This window comes from Sorex fumeus, unplaced genomic scaffold, assembly GCF_029834395.1.
Source record: "Sorex fumeus unplaced genomic scaffold, SorFum_2.1 ptg000058l, whole genome shotgun sequence".
NCBI lineage: Eukaryota > Metazoa > Chordata > Mammalia > Eulipotyphla > Soricidae > Sorex > Sorex fumeus.
The window spans coordinates 29,887,051-29,911,207 of record NW_026606115.1 but is presented as its reverse complement, the minus strand read 5'-3'; the positions used below and the strand labels follow the sequence as shown (position 1 = coordinate 29,911,207).

At 37.0% G+C, this 24,157-nt stretch overlaps 1 protein-coding gene across 3 annotated transcripts in view; it reads left to right on the top strand.

The window, feature by feature from the left end:
- THOC2 (THO complex subunit 2) overlaps positions 1-24,157 on the top strand; it is a 120,019-nt gene that overhangs the window by 63,004 nt on the left and 32,858 nt on the right. The window contains exons 13-24 of one of the 3 annotated variants that reach the window (XM_056125639.1): positions 3,921-4,043; positions 4,194-4,235; positions 4,620-4,750; positions 4,845-4,946; positions 8,100-8,171; positions 8,718-8,802; positions 9,785-9,878; positions 10,402-10,482; positions 12,644-12,740; positions 14,601-14,718; positions 17,805-17,984; positions 19,035-19,199. In XM_056125639.1, coding sequence (XP_055981614.1) covers positions 3,921-4,043; positions 4,194-4,235; positions 4,620-4,750; positions 4,845-4,946; positions 8,100-8,171; positions 8,718-8,802; positions 9,785-9,878; positions 10,402-10,482; positions 12,644-12,740; positions 14,601-14,718; positions 17,805-17,984; positions 19,035-19,199 — 1,290 coding nt within the window. The remainder of the gene's footprint in view (positions 1-3,920; positions 4,044-4,193; positions 4,236-4,619; positions 4,751-4,844; positions 4,947-8,099; positions 8,172-8,717; positions 8,803-9,784; positions 9,879-10,401; positions 10,483-12,643; positions 12,741-14,600; positions 14,719-17,804; positions 17,985-19,034; positions 19,200-24,157) is intronic. The other 2 variants (XM_056125640.1, XM_056125641.1) reach the window with 2 other exon arrangements.

Genomic DNA, 24,157 nt, shown 5'->3' with positions numbered 1-24,157 from the left:
TATAAATTTATTGTTCTAAGACTCAATTGCCTGAGATATAGGAAGAAAATATACGGAAGTCATTTTCCTGATTGTTGTTTTCCCCCTCACTTTGTTGGGAAGTAAATCAGGGACCTCATATGAAGAGCAAGTGCTCTGCAGTTTATCCATGATCCTGGTAAATTATTTTCTGATTTAAGAATATAAATATACTTCCCCCTTACGTGTACTATAGACTTTTTAAATGCTATAATATGAAATTCAGCAACTCTAGCAAAGAAATGAGAACCAACACATTCTGAATTCCTATGTATCGGTAACCATAGTATTTTCTTTACTGGCATCTTGGTGCAGACTTGTATTGACCAAAATCAAAATATATTGGAAGGTGGTATTTTTTAAATTAGTTTCTCTTTTTTGAATTCCTTCATTATTATTTATTGTGTTTTGCTGTCATGAGCATGATAGAGGTGAGTGGAGTTAGATATGCTTAAATACTTCAATTTATTGAATAATGATTCACATAATCAATATCATCACTAAGGTCATACATATAAGCAAACAAATCCAACTAAAACAATCATGTAACTAATAAATATTCCAAATCCTATCCTCCCCTTTAACTGAAGCCACAATCCAGGAATTCTTAGTTATCCGGTGACCTCCGCAGTCTCAGCTCAGGATTGTCCGTTCCACCCGACATGAGGCTGGCAGAAGGACAGGGCTTGTCACCCCTGTGGGACAGAGTCCATCCCAGTCTCAGGCACATTGGGAACAAGGTGGAGATTCAGAGGTTCACGCCAGGTCCCAAGTATGTTGGAGACAGGAGATGCAGAGGTTACATCAGAGTCTGACAGGCTGTCAGAAGCCTGTCTTTTAAGGGTCCACTGACCAATCAAATTGGAGTGCTGCCAATTGAATTGGCCAGCCTGAGTTCAAGGTGGGAAGTTTCTGCCCCTCATTGATAAGGAGCTGTCTAAAATAAAACTAAAATAAACTGACTAATTTGTCTAAGGCCTGGGGCGACTTATCCGGTTATCAGTGACCTTGCAAACAACTTACTAACTGACTGCATTCCACACAAAATTAAGGAATTTTACAAAATGCTGTAACTTTTGTTTACAAAGAATGGAGTGCGTTCTGATCATAACTTCTGCCCATTGAACTGCCTCTTCTACCCCCTCTCTTCCTGTCTTTTCATAAATGATATGATATCAACGTTTTGGTTGTTTATGAAGTCCTATGTGTTTCTTATTGAAATATATGCGCTGAGAGCTGGAGCAGTAGCATAGTGCCCTTACTTAACTTGCATGTGGTCAGCCCAGATTTGATTCCCAGTACTCCATATGGTTTCCTGTGCCTACCAAGTGTGATCCCTGACTACCTCCTGATGTGGCCCTTACAAAAAAAGATTTTCAAACAAAACATTGAAAGAAGATTCCATTATCTTGTGTTCAAGCTTCGTATATTTATATTTTTGTAACTTTTTATCTTATAGGACATATTTTCTAATTTCTGTGTCATTTTTGAGGGGAGTTATGGAATCATTTCTTGAAAAATATTTTCTTCATAGAATAATTTTAAGACAGATGTGAAACTCTATGTTTAGTACATGGCACATAGTGTGTACTTGATAAATAATGGTTAAGAATGAGAAAATAAAAGATGAAAGTAGTACCATAATTTATTTAGATGCAGCTTCAGGTTTCTGTGTAGTCACAAGCTTTCCCTTTCTGAGATTGTCTTAAGTTAATATTTGAAATATTCATGAAGGTAAATAAAAATATTTGTAATAAAATGTAATTCACCCTGCTATTTTTCTTTTTTCAACCTTGATTGTTTTCAGTCTTGTTATTTTCTTTTTCAACCTTGATTTCTTGGCTTCCCCAAAACTTCCTTTTGATGGACTTGCATTCTTTTTTTTTCCCGGTACTGCTTTGTAACCCTCTCAACTTCTCTGTCTTTATAAGACAAGATTAGAAACTGCTTGGGGTCATTCATTTATTCAGCTGATGCTCTATCTAGGCATAATTGTGAATGCTTGGTTTTATTCATAATTGTGAATGCTTGGTTCATTCCTACAATGACAAACCCTTGGCTTTGGAATGCAAAATTGAGATTACAAAGTGGTGGAGGGAGGGAGGGAGGGTGAAATATACCTTGTGGATTTGGAAGTAACAGGACTGTGGGTGGAGTGTCTTGGATACCTGGGTAATGGTGAGGTGCAATAACTGTTAGCATCAAAACCATAAATGTCAACACTGTTGTAGTCTTGTTACTAAACTATAATTTAAAAAAAGATTGAGGTCCCTAATGGCAAACATAATTTTGAATTTTTAAATTTTTGAGTTCTGAAGAGTTCTCTAGGGACTACCTTTCCGTGTTCTTCATACATAGATAGGGACTCTTGTTCATCTTTGAATTCTTAGTGCCTAGCACATAGTAAGTGAATAGAAGTCCTTTGTTTCTCTTCTTTCTTCCTCCTTCCCCCCCCCAAACTTTCCATAAACAAAATTTAGTATTGTGCGGAAAGAGAGATCTGCTATTTTGGGAGATACACCTGGTGAGGCTAAGGGGCTTCTGGTTTTGTGCTTAGTAGTCTTTCTTGACAGTGCTCAGGAGCCTTGTAAGGCTTGAACCTCTTTCTCTTGTATAAAGCATGCCACATAGCCCTTTAAGTGATCTCTTTGGCCCCAGAGGGTTTTTTAATACTTGGGTTAAGAAGATTAAAGGAAAAAGACAAGAGAATGGAGATTATCTGTTATCTCCTTTTCCTCCCTGACTCTCTTTCTCTCTCAGCATTAGTCTTCTTTTTCTTAAACACTGATTTACATAGTTGTTTACAATAGGTTTTTAGGCACTCAGTGTTCCCATCTCCAGTCCCACCACCCCTTGTCCCCATCCCTCCATGCTTACCCCAGGTTCTCTCCTCTTCTCTATCTTCTTTTAAAAATGTACTATGAACCTAGGACCTCAGATGTACAAGGAGTGCGCTTTTTTTTCTTTCTGACTTTTGAAAAAACAAGTGTTCATACATGTTTTCTGATCAAGGCAACATGATAGTGCAATAATTTTATGTACAAATGTACAAAAGTTCCACTTCTCTGAATGATAAGGCATGAATAAGAGCATAGCCACAAAAGCCCTTATATTAGCTTCCTTAACCTTTCCCTCACTGGATCCCTCAGCTAAATCCCTTCTAGAAATTAATATTATCCTTGAGTGTCAGAATTTCAGTCATTTGTTTTTATAAATAATGCCCCAACCCTTCACCTATCTATACATACAAATAATACTTCATTTTGAATGAGTAGACAACATCAAACATGGCAGCTTTTCAGCAGCCTTCTTACAAATCATTTACTTATGTTTTTTTTTTCTGTCTAAGCTTGGCAATAGTGTTTTTGTCAGCAATGTTACTAATATTGTGGCTTTATTTTTCAGTGAGGACTTAAGTAATGGTGAATTAAAACAGGTTTCAATTTATTTGTATTAAATTTTTCTTGTTGTAGCCTTTACTAAATTTCTTTTAAGTGGAAAAATATAAATATCATAACCAAATTATTGTCTTGGCTTCAATTGAATAATAAATACTTAGATCATTTGTAGGACATTTTGAATTGTGATGAAATTGAGAAAAATGCTTTATAAGATTGATTCTAAAATTAATGAATGTCTGTGCTGGAGAAAATAGATCCAGCAGTAGAATACTTGTTTGAGTTTGATCCCCAGCAGTGCTGAATTGCCCTGGTATCCCCGAGAACTACACCTCTGGGCAGAACATTGCCAGGAGTGGCTCTCGGGTGCCTGGGGTGCACTGCTGGTTGTGGCCCATGTTAAAAATTAAAAGTATGATTATTTAGAGTTATTTACAGTTTTAAAATATACGTTTTTAAAATGTTAATTGTTTAACAAAGATTATATTTAAAATTTACCTGCAGGCCAGAGAGAGAGCTCAATGGGCTGAGCGCGTGCTTTACATACAGGAGGCCCGGGTTCGATCCCCGGCATCGCATGGTCACCTGAGCACAGAGCTGGGAGTAGTAGCCTCTGAGCACCGCCAGGTGTGGCCCCCCAAAAAAATAAAAGTAAAAAAATCTACTTGTATGTAAAAAGGAAACAAATCGTAACCATATGAAAATTAATTTTTAAACTTAAAACTCTATATTGTGTAAGCATAATTTTAACTTTTTGTATTTTATTTATAATTTTAGTTTCAGTCTGAAGGAAGCAGGCAAGAGGATAAAGAAAAAACGGTAAGAGACAAGAAAAATTTAATGTGCCTAATGTTTGTCAAAATGTTAGTGTAAACAAGTTTTTTACCACTTGTGTGACTAATTATGCTGTAAACACTGAATATGACTTATTTGAATATCATAGGAAATTAACTTTTAAGAAGGACCAAACCCTTTTCTTATTTTGGTGATTCACCTTAGTGAGAAGAGGAATAAAATGTTACCCGTTTCCTCCTTTGACTTCATTTGCTATCTTAGAGAAACAAAACCAATCATTGTGGAAAAGAGAGCAGTAGTCTGACAGATTTTTAAATCAAGTAATGACATTTTTCAAGGTTGTAATAATTTTATTCGGCTGAAATTAATATGGAACTTTCAATAAAATAATTTTCCCTTTCTTCTTAGGAAATTATCCTCAGCTGTTTGCTTAGTATTACTGATCAGGTACTACTTCCATCTCTCTCTTTGATGGATTGCAATGCTTGTATGTCTGAAGAACTATGGGGAATGTTTAAAACATTTCCATATCAGCATAGGTAAATACATAATCATTTCATATTTTTAAATACTAACCTAATGTATTAATTGAGTATTTTAACATTTCCTAATTCTTTCATCTTACCATTTAAGGTATCGTCTGTATGGCCAGTGGAAGAATGAAACTTATAATAGTCACCCACTTTTAGTAAAAGTTAAAGCTCAAACAATTGACCGAGCTAAATACATCATGAAGTAAGTTTAATTTAATTTCGTTTTCATTGATTTTGGGTATATTTTCATCTCTTTTACTTTCTTTTAGCCATCTAGAGTCTAAACATCAATTTTGAGGAAGCTCAGGAATATTTGTTAATGGCTATATGTATATATACTGACAGTAGCATGATCAGTGGATTTTGTTCCTTGACTATCAAGTTAATGTTTTAGTAGCTGTTTCATATATATATATATATATATATACGTATATATATATACTTACGATATATTTATGGATAATAAATATATTGTGTATTTGCATAAGCATACAATGTAAAGCACAGCCTATCATGATCTATGTTCAGTTTACCCTGATATGTTAAATAATGGCTTGTGTTGGTAAATCATGTTTCTTGCAATTTTTTCTGCTAAATATTATTTTTTTCCTTTTTGAAGATCTATTGGAATACATTTATTTTCATGTCATTTGAAGTATATATGTGTTGTTATTCTACTTTCTGGTAAATTTTTTGAGTTTTAATTATGAAAATAATATTCTTCAGATTTTTCTTGCATCAGATACCAAATACACAGTTGTGATTTCCAGCATAGTATCTGTGCAGTGATAGTTATTCTAATTAAAGTACTATGTTCTCTAGTTTAAATAGTTAACCCAGCAACGATACTGTCTTTGCACAGTGATACTGTCTCTGTTCATAACTCTCTTGGGGAAACAGGTGTGTGGATAGTCACAGTAAATAGGGGCTGTTAAATGGTATGTGTAATGTTCTCTGGGCAAATAAGAGTGTGAACTATTTCACTTTTGGGGTTGTTGGGTAAGTCATGAAAGGGAAGATGCTATTAGAACTGGTCCTTTTGAAAGAGTTCCAATCTTAAAATAGAGTTTTCAACTTAATAACAACAACTAACATTTATGGAGTTATTATTGTGTGCGGGCTGGAGTGATAGCACAGTGGTAGGGCATTTGCCTTGTGCGCAGCCTGCCCAGCCGAGCCAGGTTTGATTCCTCCGCCTCTCTCGGCAAGCCCGGCAAGCTACCGAGAGTATCATCCCCGCACGGCAAAGCCTGGCAAGCTACCCGTGACGTATTCAATATGCCAAACACAGTAACAAGAAGTCTCACGATGGAGACATTACTTGGCCCACTTGAGCAAATCGATGAACAGTGGGAGGACCGTGACTGTGACCAATTATTGTGTGCCTTGCACTGAATTTAGTGCTATTTGGTTAACTTAAATCTTTTGAGTCTGTTTTTTCCATACTATTTTGCTATTGCCTTAGTTCTTCACACACACACACACACACACACACACACACACACACACCCTTTATTTTTGGCCTCCTATGTAGTGCTCAGGCGGCTCAAGCATCTTCCTGTTAATTCTTGGCTAATTAGGATAGAGGTTTAATAAGGACACATGGATGTGGTACTGCTCAGGCCCTGTGGTACCCAGGGATTACCTGGAAATATTCTGGAGTCTTGAGTATTGGTTTGGGGACCATATTGTGCTGGGGATTAAATAGGAGTTGGACACATGCAAGGCGTATATGCACCCCAAATCCTGTACTACATTTTCAGCTCCTACCTTAGTTCTTTTTTCTTGAGTGCTGTAGTGTCTTGTATTATTTTCTTTATTCCAAAAAGTTCTTTGAGATTACCCTTTTCCAACAGGTTATATGTCAATCATTTTTGTAATTTTTGGGTCATACCCAGCTATGCTCCGGGGTTACTCCTGGCTCTACGCACAGGAATTATTCCTGGTAGTTTGGGGACCATTTGGGATGCTGGGGATTCAACCCAGGTTGGCTGTGTGCAAGGCAAGCACTATACCCACTGTAATTTCTCTAGCCCCTATGTGTTAAACTTCCTGGCATGAGGATCTTAGACATCCTTCATTATCTGTCCCTCCCTATTTTTAAGTTCATTTCCTGCCTGTTCCAGATGTACTGAGCCCACTTACGTTTTCTTTAATGAATGTTGGTCCCCTTTGCTTCTGTTCCTTTGCGTATATTTTTGTTTTCCTGTGACCCCCAAACAATCAAGACCACATGAATTTGTTATAGAGATTTTAATTAATTTCACAAATATTTGTTGATTGTGTTCCATATGTCAGACTTCCATGTGTAGCTTAAGGGGATGACATAATCAAGAAACTATTCCTTTATTTTTATTTGCTTTTCCCTCCAGGGTGGTGAAGACAGAAGGGAATGTGATAACAAGTAGGAGGGCCACCTCAAATAGTAGGGTTAGAAGTCAGGACAGGTGGTGGTAAGTTTGAAGGTGGATCAGAGTATAGCCAAAGTTTAAAACAGATGGGTCTCCTCTCTTTGGAAAATTATAGCTAGACCATAGAGAAATTGTAAAGGGAAGCGGTTCATGAAATATTTTCAATTGGTATGTCAGTTTTTAATATAAACCTTCTTAATAAAACTATTAAATTTATCACTTCCCAGAAGTCACATACCTTGAACTGTAAACGGAATTTAGTATGTGTTTCAGTATATTTTATTGTAGAAAGTTTTATATCACATTATAAGCATTTCAGATTTTAAGTCTTCATTTATTGCATAATAAGCTCTTTAGACAAGTTTAAAGTATTATATAAGAGTGTAAGGTATTGTGTTGAATGTAAGCATTTCATAAATATGCATTTTTAGGTTTTTGGGCTACACCTTGCATACTTTTCATTTGCTTTTATTTATTTATTTATTTATTTACTGGCTCTGTGCTCAACGAATCACTCCTGGTGGGGCTCAGGAGGCCATCTGGGTGCTGAGGTTGAACCCGGGTAGGGTGCCCTGCTCACAACAATCTTTCAGTCCTTGTTATAAATTTCCATAATATTTGTAAAATATTTATTTTGAATATTAAAAACATAACTTTCTATATTAAGGGATACAGATAAGCTATTACTCTCATAGTTACTGAGACAGATGGCATAAAATTAGTTTGCATTCCACTGAGTTTGACAGCTTAATCCCTAAACTGATAAATCATCCCTTTTAACTAAAATAATTATGCTTAATTATATGAAAAGCTTTATGTACCTGTAGAATAGATATAAAGTTTTATATTTTAGAAGAACCATAAAGGGTCTTAATTATTTATTTATTTTGGTTTGGGGGCCAAACCCAGGCGTGCTCAGGGCTTACTCCTGTCTCTGTTCTCAGGGATCACTCCTGGCTTGGCTCAGGGGACCGTATGTGTTGCCGGGAATCGAAACTGGGTTGGCCACATGCAAGGCAAGCGCCCTGCCCACTGTACTATCTCTCAAACCTAAATATAAATTTCCAGTATATTATAAATATTTTCTTTGAATATGAAGACCAGAACTTTATTAATGAATACATATAAGCTAATACTATCAGTTACTGAGACAGATGGCATGAGACATTAGTTTGCATTACACTGAATTTGATAGCTTAATCCCTAAACTGATAAATGATCCCTTTTAAATCTAAAATAATTATATTCCATTGTAAGAAAAGTTTTGTGTACTTGTAGTGTATTAAGATTTTAATGCTTATTGAACTATTACTATAAAATGGAGATATATATTACAAATGTTAAGCATTATTACAAAAAAATTTAATTCCCTCTGTGAGAATGCCTAATTAAAATAGCCTAAGATATGCACTAATGTCTGTTATGAAAAATTTGGTTGTTTACATGCATTCATTTTAGTTACTGGGAATGAACTGTTTTCTTGCCAATGATGTTGCAAAGCTATCAGTATTATGAAGGAAATTACTCAAGATGATACCTGCCACCCTTTTGTTCCCTTGTAGGCGTCTGACGAAGGAAAATGTGAAGCCTTCTGGAAGACAAATTGGAAAGTTGAGCCACAGCAATCCAACCATTTTGTTTGATTATGTATGTTTTGAGGTTAATATTGTCTTAAGGGGTTATATGTTATATTGAAATTAGTACATTTATATGTGGAATTGTTTTTTTTTCTTTTTGGGTCACACCTGGTGATGCTCAGGGGTTACTCCTGGCTCATGCACTCAAGAATCACTCCTGGTGGTGCTCGGGCGACCACATGGGATGCTGGGAATTGAACCTGTATTGGCCATGTTGGCTGCGTGCAAGGCAAACGCCCTACCCACTGTGCTATCGCTCTAGCCCCTATATGTGGAATTTTTGAAATTTTTGAAACTGGTAGTGTTCAGAAAAAGATTTTATCCAATGAAAACAAAAATTCCTGTACAATACATTTACTGGTAATCTTGTTTTCTAGTTACATATATAGCAGTGCTACGTTAATATGTAGTCAAATGTTACTTTGGAGGCCACAGTGATAGTATAGTTAGTTGGTAGGGCATTTGCCTTGCATGTGGCCGACCTGGGTTCCATGCCTGGCACCCCATATCGTCCCCCTAGCCTGTCAGGAGTGATCCCTGAGCCTACAGGTGGGAGTAAATCCTGAGCATCGCTGGGTGTGATCTAAAAACAAAAATATTTGTTTACTACAATTTGATTTAAAAATATAACATTATTAGAGGCATTATGTGTTGATTTTAGTTGTGAGAAACATTTGCATAATTTTTTTATTTTATTCACATATAACACTTGTAACACATGTTTCAAAAGACATTTCTAAAACACATCTGACATTAGACATTCCCCTGTAATGCCACAGTATAAATTTACATGCCCAGGAAGTTTTCTGATTGGTAGATGGAACTTGGAATAATACTTCCTTGGGAAATTATAGAAGAGATGGTTTTGTATAAATGCAAAATGGAAGCAAATCATTTTATTTTAAGCATTATTTCTTTTGAAATATTATTCAGTTGGCACAGTAGAAATTCTCTTTTGGTTAGTTAATATTTGTATTCTTTGTTATTTCCAGATCTTGTCACAAATACAGAAGTATGATAACTTAATAACACCTGTTGTAGATTCATTGAAATATCTCACTTCATTGAATTATGATGTCTTGGCCTGTATCCTTTCAAGTCAAATAACAGATTTTACAATTAATGGAATCTTTCTGTTTTATTTTGAGCCACATCTGTCTCTGTGCTCAGGGATCATGCTTGGCAGGGTTAGGGTGACCTTATGGTTTGCTGGACTGAAGTTGTGTTAGCTCCTGCAAGACAAGTACTTTACCTGCTGTACTACTTGCTGTACAGTCCCACAATTCATAGAATCTTAATCTTGAACATTTTATTTTATTTCTAGTTTTTTTGTTAATCTGAAAGTTGAATCAGTTGACTAATCTGAAATTGAGATAATCAGGTATTTGTATGTTTGTGTTGTATGTAGAGATGATAAGTTATATCCGTCTTGATACAGCTATAATCTGTCAACAGGTAGAAAATGACTAAGAAAAGTAGGAACTACAATGAATGTTTTCTTAGTAATTTGTTATAATGTCAAGCTAATATTTTTCTAAGGCATAATATTTTTGCTTTAAGAATTTGTTAGAAATGTAGTCCCTTAATTTTTTTCTTAATGTATGAAAAGACTGTATCATTGAAGCTTTAGCTAATCCAGAAAAGGAGAGAATGAAACATGATGATACAACGATCTCAAGCTGGCTTCAGAGTAAGTATTTAAATTTTTCCAAAGATTAATTCCCATCTGGGACTCAGGAATATGGATGGGTCAGAGCCAGAGCACGTCTTGCATATGTGAGGTCCTGGGGTTCAGTCCCTGGGGTCCCAGATTTTTTCCTCATGTGTTGTAACTTTCCTGGTTTGTATTCCAAGAGGTTTTTTGTAAAGCCCTCTTAAGAATTTACTTTGTTTAAAAGGGCCCACACTGGACTGTGTTCAGGGCTTATTCCTGGCTCTGAGCACAGGGATCTAGGCTTGCAGGGATCTGGGACCATATGTGATGCGAGGGATTGAACCCACTCAGGTTGGCTTGTGTGCAAGGTGATCAGCTTTCCCTCAGCCTCATTAGCTCTTAAAAATTTTTAGCCACTCAGTTTGTTCTACAGAATGACCAACTACTTGGCTATGTAAGATTATATTGTATTATTTATATTCCAAAATCAGAAGGAAATATCAAAATACTGATTGGTTCTGATAGAATTTGGGGTAAGCATTACTAGAATTCAGGTTGTCTTAAAACTAGGTTTTTTTTTTTAAAAAATTCAGTCTTTAAATTATTTTTTTACCATGATAGGCTTTGAAGCCAGTTCCCTCTTCTTTCAATCTGTTGTGTCTGATAGCTGAATCTTGGAGTTGTGCTCTTATTTTTCCTTTAGAGTCAGAAAACTTTATTTAGTCATACATTTAAGTTATTTTGGCCTCAAGCCCTTCTCTAAGTTTTCATCTTTCACCCTTCCCCAATATTGTAGCTTCTGTGAATACTGAGTTTTTTCTATATTCAGTGGTTCTTCTGCACATTACTTCCTCTATAGACTGTCTTCTCATGTGCCTTTGATATCTTCTTTACCACATTCTCCCTTTAGTTATTTATTAGATTTCAGTTGAGATTTCACCCTTTTCAGAAAGCTTTTCCTGTTAACATTTACACCCCAAAGTCATAATCTGACTTTACTAGAAATCCCTTTTCTTGACTGGAATTTCATCCCTACTCATAACAAAGTGCTATTCATTAAAATTCATCTTTTCTTCTGCTTCTTGAATGAACAATACTTTTATCAGTTTTCTTGCCTGTCTATAACTTTGAGCATAATGAAAAAAGTTTTTTTCTTTATTTGAACATTTGAGGGGCATATATTATAATATATGATTCCTTCAAAAGAATTTTCATTAACATGATTTAAAATAAATTGTTTATATGGCATATTATGACTCTTAAAACAAAACATATTACTCTATTGATAATAGTATGGAGAGTAATTGATGTTTACATTGAGCATTGGGGGGGGGGTTATAGTAGATTTTATTTTGAAGTTTTGAGGAAGGGCGTAGTGAAGGAGAAAGAGACACTGAAATAAAGTGCTCAAAAGAGACCATGGGCTTCTCCAGAGTGGAAGAGCTGCTCCAGTACACATCCCAGCATTAGATATGAAAGTACACATCTCATGAGGGGTGATGCAGGTGACACGTGCTCAGGCACGCATGTGCTTGGCATTAGCACATGGGCTCGGGAAGCATAATGCATGTGCATCTTTTGTTTAGATTGGCAGGGCTAAGTGTTTGGTAGGTTAATCATTTACAAAGTTGAATGCAATATTTTTTTTGTATTTTAGTTAATGTCAAAGTTAAGTTAATGTCAAAGTTAAGTTAAGTTAAGTTAAGTTAAGTTAATGTCAAAGTTAATACAGTTAAGTTAAGTTAAGTTAAGTTAAGTTAAGTTAATGTCAAAGTTAATACAAAGTTGAATGCAATATTTTTTTTGTATTTTAGTTAATGTCAGTTGGTCTGAGATTAGACCAAATAGGTTTGAATAACTACTCAATCTTGTACTGACTGTGATCTATGGGCAAGTTACATTACATATGTTCCAAATTTGCCTCATTCATAGGTTTATACCGTCCTGAGATGATTATCGCAAAGATTTAATAAGATTATTAACAAAGTTCTCGAATAATACTTGGCATGTATATATTCAATGAAAGCTATTATTATAAAACTTTAGTCAAATAAAACTTTACTCAATAGCATCAGCAATTAGCAATTATTCTTACTTAATTTGGTTTAAGAAATTGAAGTAGTTGAAGAAATGATATTTTAATATTGTGCTTTTTGTTTTATAAACTTTTTATACATTTCTTTTTTATTTCATACAGGTCTGGCAAGTTTTTGTGGCGCAGTTTTTCGTAAATATCCTATTGATCTTGCTGGTCTTCTTCAGTATGTGGCTAATCAGCTAAAGGCAGGCAAAAGGTATTCATAGCAAATTGTATGTAAATGAACTGCAATAAGTAGAATAATTCTGATGATATTAAAATGTTGAGGTTTTCATTCTGAAAAACTTGATTGTAAGCTTGGGTAAGAATCATTGCATCTAATTCTTTTTGGAATTTTGAGAATAATTATAATTTAATAGATAAATGCTTTTGTAAAAATTTATTTGGATGAGTAATATATATGTGTGATTCCTTCAAAAGACTAATTCATTTTTATTAACATGATTTATAATAAATGGTTTATATGGCATATTATCACTCTTAAGACAAAATATATCACTCTATTGATAACAGTATGGAGAGTAATTGATATTTACATTGAGCATTTGGTAGTAGCATGTCTATTTTTGAGAGTGTATGTAGTATTTTTAGACCACAGTTTTTGGTATTTAAATGTTAGAGATACAGTTTAGATACTATTTGAATAGTGAATTCTCTATAAATTCTGAATTGTATTATTTTGCTCTGGACCCTTAGTGCTTAGAGCTTGAATTAGTATATTTAGCTTCAAGAGCTGTAGATTGTCTAGAATCAAAGAACTAGAAATTGTTTCCAAAACTTTTTCTGATAAAATCCAAAAGTGATCTGATATTTTGAACAAATATTACCTAAGTAGGGGCTGGGGAGATAGTACAGGGAATAAGCACTTCCCTTGCATGTGACTGACCCCAGTTTGATCACCAGCACCACATAGGGTCCTCCATGAGAGCCAGGAGTAATGTCTGAGCATAGCCTGGTGTTGCCCAATCCCCCTTCCATAGAGAGGAACCTATGATTGGTAGGCAGCCTGCCCCTCACTAAGCCTTATGTCACTAGCTCTCAGTGCATGGTGCAGTCTTTGTGTTTTTTTTCCATTTTCAGTTTTCTATAATTAAATGATGTACCTGAGAATAAAATAATACTATAAAGCTTGGCAGGAGATATCTCAATTCATGCGCATACTTTGCATGCTGAAGCCTCGGTTTGATCCCTGGCTCCATAGAATACCCCATAGCACTTCAAGAGTAAACCCTTAGTATCAGTGTGTGTGGTTTCAAAACAAATAAAAACTCTACAGAGACCATTATTTGGTAAACATGGTAAACATGAAGTGAAAGTAGTGTTAGATTTGCTGGAATTGGTAAAAATGAGATGTTATTTAAATGAGACTAGTTTATTTTTAGGAAATACTTTCTTAGGAATTTTAGGAAAAAATGTATCCCAGAAATGATTACTTTCAAGAAGTTCCAAAATAACGTGTGTGTATGGTTGGGGGTGGGGGAAGTGAGAGCTTGCTAGCACAATGATAAAATGAATAGGAGTTAAGTGTTATTGGTAGTTTGTTGAGACAAAAGATACATGATAGTGTTTTGCACTGTTTTTATCTTTGCATTCTGTGTGCAAGCTTCATATTATTTCCAAGCAAAAAATTAAAGCACTACTCTCAAACAGTTCCAAAATTTTGTTTGTGTGTGTTGGTGGGGTGGGTAGGAAAGGAGATATTACAAGCAAAACTAACATGTACAGGAATTAAAAATATTAATAGTAAAAATTAAAACTAAATTTTGCTAGTAGTTTGTTGAAAAAAAAGGTACATGATTGTGCTTTGTACTGTTTTTATCTTTGTATTTTATCTGCAAGTTTAACATTATTTCCAAGTAAAAAATTTAACTGAGCATAAACATATATGCTAAATATTTTTCAATGTAGTAATAGGTTACATTGCAGTTTTTCCTTAAAAGCCACTTCACCTCTCTCCCCCATTATTAACATACAAATAATTGGGGGATTTCTCAATATATTAATATTCTATAGTATACTTTTTCAGCTGTAAACTTACTTCTTTTTTTCTAAACAGTTTTGACCTTCTTATTTTGAAAGAAGTGGTACAGAAAATGGCAGGAATAGAAATTACAGAGGAAATGACAATGGAGCAACTAGAGGCCATGACTGGTGGAGAGCAATTAAAAGCTGAAGTAAGAGTTACTATTTTTGTTTATTGACTTTTAAAGATGTGTGCATGCTCATATTAAAAATCCATGTAATGACAACAGGAAGCCAAATGTCAAATCCCCATACTCTCTTCTTACAATTGCCCTTAAGAGTTTGAGATATTTTGGTTATTTTAAACTTATATAACGTGGAAACAAAGTGCCAAAGACAGTGAATAAGTATCAAAACTTCTGTGATCCTTGATATCCTGTATCACTGTATCACTGTCATTCTGTTGTTCATTGACTTGCTTGAGCAGGCGCCAGTAACATCTCCATTCATTCCTGTCTCATGCTAGTGTAGCACAATGGCATATTGGGGGGCTCTTTCAGGGTCAGGGGAATGAGGACCATCATTGTTACTGTTTTTTGGCATATCGAGTATGCTACTGGTAGCTTGCCAGGCTCTGCCGTGCGGGCAGGATACTCTCAGTAGCTTGTCGGGCTATTGGAGAGGGATGGAGGCTTTTGGGGCAGCCTCTAATCACCTTTACAGGAGTTCCCTGTCATATATGCGAGCAGAATACTTTCGGTAGCCTGCCGGGTTCTCTTAGAGCGAAAACTAGACAATAAGAGGTCAGGACAACAACAACTAGACAACAAGCTTCCGGGAGCTTGGCTTTATAGTCTCTGGATCTTGGGCATTGTTAGGATTACACGACAGTTGGTGGTTGTAACTGTCTAGCTATTGGAAGATGGGGGAATCTGGGTGGAAGAGGCCCAGTTGCGATCCAAGCAGGCTTAGAGATCTCAGCCCTGGGTCCCGCACACCTGGGTTCCTCTGCTGGTTCCTTCATGCGTCAGGCTTGTCTGAGCATGTGGAGAGTGGTCTTAGCATGGCTGTTGATGGGTTCCAGAGGTCTTCAGCTGCTGGGGCTCTGCTGGGGTGAGAGGGAAACTCAACCCGCCCCTCCAAGGGGCCCCGGTGAGGACAGCCAAGTGCGGGGTCAGGAGACTCTCTCTGCATTGCTCTCTTCCGGGAGCCTGGTTTTATAGTCTCTGGATCTTGGCTGTTGGTGGAATTACACGGCAGTTGGTGGGTGTAACTGTCTAGCTAATGGAAGATGCAGGATCTGGGTGGAAGAAGCCCAGTCCCGATCCGAGCAGGCTTGGAGATCTCAGCCCCGGGTCCTGCATACCTGGGTTCCTCTGCCCATTTCCTTCATGCGACATTGAGGCTAAAGGTATCTTTAAAGAGGACACTCCAAGGGCCAACCAAGTGGAATCAGAGATAAACAGATGGGACTACCTCAAACTGAGAAGCTTCTGTACCTCAGAAGACTCAGTGAACAGAATTCAAAGACAATCAAATGAATGGGAAAGGGTATTCACCCAATACCATCTGATAAGGGGTTGATATCAAGGATTTACAAGGCACTGGTTTAACTCTACAAAAAGAAAACATCAAACCCCATCAGAAAATGGGTGAGGAAGTGAACAGAAACTTTCTCAAAGAAGAAATCCGAATGGCCAAAAGGCACATGAAAAAATGCTCTACATCACTAACCATCAGGAAGATGCAGATTAAAACAACAATGAGATATCATCTCACACTACAGAGACTGGCCTACATCCAAAAGAACAAAAACAACCAGTGCTGGCTTGGATGTGGGGAGAAAGGGACTCTTATTCACTGCTGGTGGGAATGCCAACTGATTTAGCCGTTTTGGAAAACAATATGGACGATTCTCAAAAAAATTAGAAACTGAGCTCCCATTTGACCCAGCAATACCACTCCTGGGAATATATCCCAGAGAGGAAAAAAAGTATAGTCGAAATAATATCTGCACTTGTATGTTCATTGCAGCACTCTTTACAATAGCCAGAATCTGGAAAAAACCTGAGTGCCTGAGAACAGATGACTGGCTAAAGAAATTCTGGTATATCAACACAGTGGAATACTATACAGCTGTTAGAAAAGATGAAGTCATGAAATTTGTGTATAGGTGGATCAACATGGAAAGTATCATGTTAAGTGAAGTGAGTCAGAGAGGGACTAACATAGAAAACTTGCACTCATTTGTGGAATATAAAGTAACAGAATGGGAGACTAACACCCAAGATTATTAAAGATAAGTACTGGGAGGATTACTCCACAGCTTAGAAGCTGGCCTCACATACTGGGGGAAAAGGCAGCTCAGTTAGAAAAGGGATCACCAAGTAAATGGTGCTAGGGGGATCCACTGGTGGATGGGAGACGCACCCTGAAAGCAGAATACAGACCGAACGTGATGGCGACTTAATACCTCTATTGCAAACTACAACACTCAAAAGGAGAGATAGAGCAAAAGGGTATGTCCTGCCACAGGGGGGCGTGGGGGAAGGGGAACGGGGTGGGGCTGGTGGGAGGGATGCTGGAACCACTGGTGGTGGAAAATGGACACTGGTGGAGGGATGGATACTCAACTACTATATGACTGAAATGCAAGCATGGAAGTTTGTAAATCTGTAATTGTACCTCACGTTGGTTCATTGATTAAAAAAAAGTGCAGTTCTCCTTAATATCCTAACTGGAATAAATCTCACTATCATTACTTTGTTGTTGAGTCAGTTCAGTATTGTATGAAGAATAATACTGTTTAAGGGCTGGAGCGATAGAACAGCAGGTAGGACATTTGCCTTGCACAAGGCCCACACGGCCAACCTGAGTTCGATTTCTCAGCCCCTCTTGGAGAGCCCGGCAAGCACCCGAGAGTATCTTGGCCCGCACAGCAAAGCGTGTCAAGCTACCCATGACATATTTGATAAGCCAACACAGTAACAACAAGTCTCACGATGGAGACGTTACTGGGCCTGCTCGAGCAAATCGATGAACAATGGGAGGACAGTGCTAGTAAGTAACTTCAAGGTTTAAAATGGAAAATATACAGAAGCTAAACTTTTAACAGTTTTTTGTAAATCAGTGATTATAGTCATATTGTCATTTAAATTTGAGAAGGAGGAAATGGAATATAGAGTATGAGATACAGATGTGATTCCATCTTCAGGATCATAACTGAGCTTTTCTTTCTCAAGTCAGGTGGCACATGTTATCTGGTATACACTGGTAAATTTATGTCTGTTCTTTTTAGGGTGGTTATTTTGGCCAGATCAGAAACACTAAAAAATCCTCTCAGCGATTAAAGGATGCATTATTGGACCATGATCTTGCTCTTCCTCTTTGTTTACTTATGGCTCAGCAGAGAAATGGGGTAATCTTTCAGGAAGGTGGTGAGAAACATTTGAAACTTGTGGGAAAGCTCTATGATCAGGCAAGTTAATGTAATTGTGTGTGTGTGTGTGTGTGTGTGTGTACACACCTGGCATGATGTGCTCTTGCACTGAACCACATCATTGATTAACTTTTGTGTTTATGTTGGTATTCCTTATTTTATTTGTTCTTATGGCCACAAACAGTGACATTTGGGGGCTACTCTTACAGGGAGCCATGGGTTGCCAGGCAAGCACCATACCTGGTGTACTATTTCTCTGGCCCATAATGTTCTTTTTTAAAATTTTTATTTTATTTTTATAAAGTAGTTCACAATATCTGATTACATTTAATATTCAAATACCTATCCCACCACCATTACACTTTCCCACCACCATATTTCGGATGTTTCTATCCCGAACCCCAAACTGCCCCAAAGCAGAACTGAAATATTTATTTTGTATTGTTTGTTATAAATAAACCACTGAAAATGCTCCCAAAAACTTTCCTGAGAGGAGAGTGTGTGGAGATTTTTGTATTTCACTCAGGGACCATTAAGCCTTTCTATAAGAGAATACTAATATGTTGTTATGTGCTTTTAAAAATAAAAATGTATTTCCCTGTAAGATTGGTTGCCTTCTACCTTAAGCCCCATCAAATGTGGTGCGCTACTCTTGGAGTATGAGTAGTGTTTGCCGCTGTGTGGTCCAGGGATAGATTTACTTTGGTTGAGGTTCTGTTGAACCTGGGAGTTTTCAGTCACAAGTCCCGCATACCTGGTTTTTGTGCAGATTCACTTGTAGCCCATAATGTTCTTGTAAACAGTTTTTTGGGTGATTTTGATAACTAAATTTTGAACTTGAGACTTGGTTGGCTATTAAAATTTATATTAATCATTCTTAGAGTGTGTTCACTCTTGTATTTTTGTAATATGATATGATTTGTCTAGATCATCTCTAAAGTTCTTTGAAGTTGTAAAATTTGTATTCTTAATTGCTAATAAAATACTAATAAACTGATATCTTATTTTGGAAAATATTGGTTTTGTAGAAAATATTGGTTTTATCGAAAAGTTTCATATTTGTGGTTTTTGTCTTATTTTTAATTTTAGTGTCATGATACTCTGGTACAATTTGGTGGGTTTTTAGCATCCAATCTAAGCACAGAAGATTATATAAAGCGAGTCCCTTCAATTGATGTGCTCTGTAATGAGTTTCATACACCCCATGACGCAGCATTTTTTCTGTCCAGGCCAATGTATGCTCATCATATTTCGGTGAGTATAAGTATCTGTGCGGTCACTTAAGAATTATTATAAATATTTAATCATTTCATTTGTAAAGTCATTTGCATTCGACATAGATATTAACATCCATTTCTTCAAATTCTAACTCACTAACATGAATGGTACCTAGAAATATCTATTTTGAGTTTTTTGTAACAAGCACCTGATGATTCTGATTCAGTTGATTTTGGTGTGCCATTTTGAGAAACAGTCTGGAGTCCTGTTTCCTTAAATATTCCTGTCAAGTAGTTGACTTAGTTTTAGTGTATTGTCTTCAAAGAAATACATATAGATAGAAAGACTTGCCTCTCATCCAGTGATTGAAAGAAATGTTTGCATTCTTGATTGTACAGCCTCTAAGAAAGGTATGCTCATGCTTCTTGTTTTATTTCTTCATCTAAATTAAAAACTGATACCAAACAACAACAACAAAACCAAACTAGAACCTTCTTCATCAGGGTATCCCAAGTAGTGATGGTTGACATTCAAGTATTATGTGGGGAAAAAGGGGACAACCCTTTTTCTCCTTCTCTATCTGCCATCTACACTTTTCTTTACAAAGTAGTGCTTCTCAGGTGGGAATTTACTTTTCATTTTCTGGGCCATGGTCAGTGTTACATTTGCAAACGTGAGCACTTCCCCACACTAACTGAATCCCCTAATATATTCTTGATATTTGTATAGGTTTCAATTCTGCCATTTATTTATTGTTTTTAAGTCCATGACTTTAACTACTGATCTTTGTCTTTTCTCTTAAACTGGGATAGAACCCTTTCTTGTTTTAAGTTGAGATTCAGGGCTGTGTAGTAAAGGCATAGAAAAATATTTGCTGAGGAATTTTGGTTCTGTCTGATTATTTAATTGACTGTCAGCTGTTGATGTTTACGTATCAGATACCACAGTGGCACACATCCCTCTATTATGGACTAAATTTAATTAGTTCAGTTACCACTTGACTAGCAGTATGTAACAGTTTCTGTACTATACTCTTTGGAGGGGAAGGGGAGAGATTATAGCACAGAATCTCCCTTTAAAATATCTCAGTTTAGAGATTGTATATGTGGTTGTGTTTGGTCATACCTGGTGATGCTCAGGCGTTACCCCTGACTCTGCACTCAGAAATCACTTCTGGCACTTTGTGAGACCATATGGCATGCTGGGGATCCAATATGGGTTGGCTTAATGCAAGGCAAGTACCCTACCCACTGTACTATCTCTTTTTTTTTCTATATAGGAGTACTGCTATTTATTCAGCCACTGATTTGTACTATCTCTTTAGACCTGAATTATATGTTTTCTTTTGTAGTTATTTCCTGTGTCATCCCACTCTGCAGTAGTTAAGTTTCAGCTATACAGCAGGAAATTTGATTCCTTAAAGGATTGAGGTTGGGAAAATTGATTCATGTAAGGAATTCTGACGTGTCTGATCATATTGAGTTGTGAACACAGTAATCCACATTATTAAACCTTATCAGTTAACCTTGATGCCTGAGGTTGATTGAATTTATTCAAGCCAGAAAAAATGAGCAGGATGTTCATATCAATAGCTACTTTTTCGTGTGAAATACTGTGTCTTTGTGATTTAAGAGATATGGACGTCTGAACAAATCATGTTTTCCTCTCAAAGGAGGAAACAAAACTATACAAAGGTGGCTCTGTAGCAAAGTCAGGGATAAGTCTTTTAATCATAGGCCAGTCTATCCTTTAGAAAGGGAGTTAGCCTTTAGTAACTATAGTTTTGTTCAATGGACAACCATATTTCGCTGGGGGTTCTTGCTTCTTGGATAGAGGTCTTCCTTGAGCCTTTGATTAGAATCTGAATGTGTATGAATGACTGATAGGACTCTATCATAAATTGAAATGATAGCCATCATTATTACTATACTTTTAATTACTAATTACTATTCAGAAACCTCATATCTGCCAAATATATGAGCAGTTTTTGGCTGGCTGAATTATTCCCTTGCAAGCACCTTCTCACGGGAATAATTCAGCCAGCCAAAAACCGTTAGGCCTCTCCATTTGACTAAAGATGTGAGCTTGAAGAGGGAGTTAAACTGACTTTAGACAAGGAAATATTCATCTTAGGTTAATGTGAAGCATAGCCGTATTTTCTGATCAAGACTATATTTTTAATTAGTGATTTACTGGAGTAACTGGAAGTAGAAGTTACCGATTTAGAACCAGATGACTGGGGGAGGTTTGAACTATCAGTCATACAGTGTTCAAACATTCATCCATCCACCAGTGTACGTTTCCCAGCACCAGTGTCCCCAGTTCCACCTTAACATTTTAAACCTCTTTTTAAAATTTAACTGCTGTCTTCTCAGCTATGTGGTGTTATTGGGACCTCTTTTTCATAACATTCTTCAGTTTGTTACTTGTGTGGTCTCAGCAGTTACATGTATGATCTTTAAATAGGAATAACAAGTGATAAGTCTTACTAATTCCCTTTTATAACTAATATACTTGTACAATAATTACAGGATTCTGAGAAATTGCATGGCATACCCTCTGCAACAAAGAGGTCTTGCTATGCCTTTGGACTAGTGATCCTGATATTAGCATCCTGGACTGTAAGGAGCCAACAGCCTGTCATGGTGCAGAACTAGAAGTGTCACTTTTATTTCTGACTTTCTGGCTCTGAGTTCATGATTTAGAATGAACCATAACTGATTTAGTACTTTTATAATATAAATAAGGGATGAGATTTTTTTTAAATCTTAGGGAAGAGGCTGACCCAAATTTTTAAAAATTAAAAAAAAAATCTTTAGCTTTAAAAACTTAGAGAACTGAGGATGCCAAGTAAGCAGGGAGGGAGTGTGGGAGGAATGATGAGGTGGATTGAATATAACTTTGGCATTTTGATGATGAGGTGAGGTAACTGTGTATCATCAAAACTTTAAGTGCCAACACTATTGTAAACATGTGACATGAACTATTAACAGTATTATAAAATCATGGTGCCTAAATAAAAATTGCAATGATTTAAAAACAAATATTCTGCAGTGGAGCACATATGTAGCTAGAGAATTTTTATATATAAAATTACACACATATATAATAGGATTACACTGTTACTGTCACTGTCCTCCTGTTGTTCATCGATTTGCTTGAGCAGGCCCAGTAATGTCTCCACGGTGACAATTGTTACTGTGTTTGGCATATCGAATACACCATGGGGAACTTGCCAGGCTTTACCGTGCGGGCGAGATACTCTCGGTAGCTTGCCAGACTCTCTGAGAGGGGAGGACGAATCGAACTTGGGTTGGCCATGTTGCTCACTTGTAAGGCAAATGCCCTACCCTCTCTGCTATCGCTCCAGCCCAGCATTACACTATATTTACTAAATATATAATAAATGATACAATAACTTTTATATTGATATGTAAATATATATTATATGTCAATTATATAAATTATATTGAATTGTGCTCCAATAAAAGTTTACAGAATTTTTTATTATAATTAGTCAGAAAGAAGGACAGATACAAAAGGCACTCTCATCTGCAGGACAGAAAGAAACATAGGAAGGGGACAATTGTATGATTTTTACCTTTTTGTATAGCTGAATAGTGGGTTGGAGTGATAGCATACCGAATAGGGCATTTGCCTTGCACGCAGCCAACCTGGTCAACCCGAGTCCAATTCCTCCACCCCTCTTTGAGAGCCTGGCAAGCTACCAAAAGGACAAAAATGACTATCTGTACTTTCAATGCACGTACGCTGGCATCAGATGCATCCATCAAGGACCTAATCATGCAAGCTGGAAAGATCAAGTACAACATCATTGATCTGACTGAAATGAGAGGGCATGAATCATATCATGCCGTTTTCAAAACCAGAGAAGAACTTTTCCTCGGAACATGCAACAAAAGAGGCATTGGTGTTGTGGGTGTCCTTGTCAACATTAACTTGGCCATGAGCCATTCATTTGGATTCCTAACAACCCAATTCAGAAGATTACTTTTGAACAGATGTGGCTCACTGCTGGGAGTTTTTATCTTCGTTGTCTACACACCAACATCCAATTATGATGAAATTGTGAAGTTCTACATGGAGCTGGAGAAGTTCTATAAAGAAGCCCACACCTTCTATAAGATCATTGTCATTGATTTTAATGCCAAGATAGGACCGAGAAGATCAGCTGAAGAACTCCACATCAGGACCCATGACCTAGAACGGAACGAACAGAGTGAGAGACTATCCAAGTTCATCATGTCGACCAAAGACCATCCATGGTAACTCAAAGTTTCAGAAGGCTGAATCTAAACATCAGACATGGGAGTCTCCCGGTGGAGGGTTCCACAATGAAATTGACCACATCATTCATAATGAGTGGACGGTTTTGCCTGACCAATGTCGCTGTTGTCCCAAAATTCCAAACGAGATCAGACCACCATCTCCTTCATGCAAAATTCTACTTCACGGAGCGGGGAGAAAGGGCTGCAAAGTTTAAGAAGAGAATGACCCACCAACTGGGAGCTCTTTGGCACTATTGCGGCAACATAGGATGATGCAGTCATTGACAATATTGACCAGGAATACTATAGACTGGTTCAGCAACTCCATGATTGTGTGAGGAATGCCGAGAGAGATAGCCACAAAAAGACGCCTGTCTTCGAAAACTCTTGAGCTCATTCGCCGATGTGGCTTGGCGCAAGCCTCAGGCAACTGCAAGCAAATGTCCAAGCTCGCAAAGCAGTGCAGAGAAGCAATAAAGGAAGACCTCAAAGAGAGAAGAGCAGCAGTGCTGGCAGATGCGGCCAGAAGCCAGAAAAAGCATTCGCAATGCTCGCCTGTCCATCGCCAACTACAAGACCAAAATGACTGCCCTCCGAACATCCTGATGGATCTATCACATCCTCCAGAATGGCAATGGAGAAGATTATCCATGACTTCTACTCAAATCTCTTCGATAGCCATGTCCACCTGCCAACATAACAAAT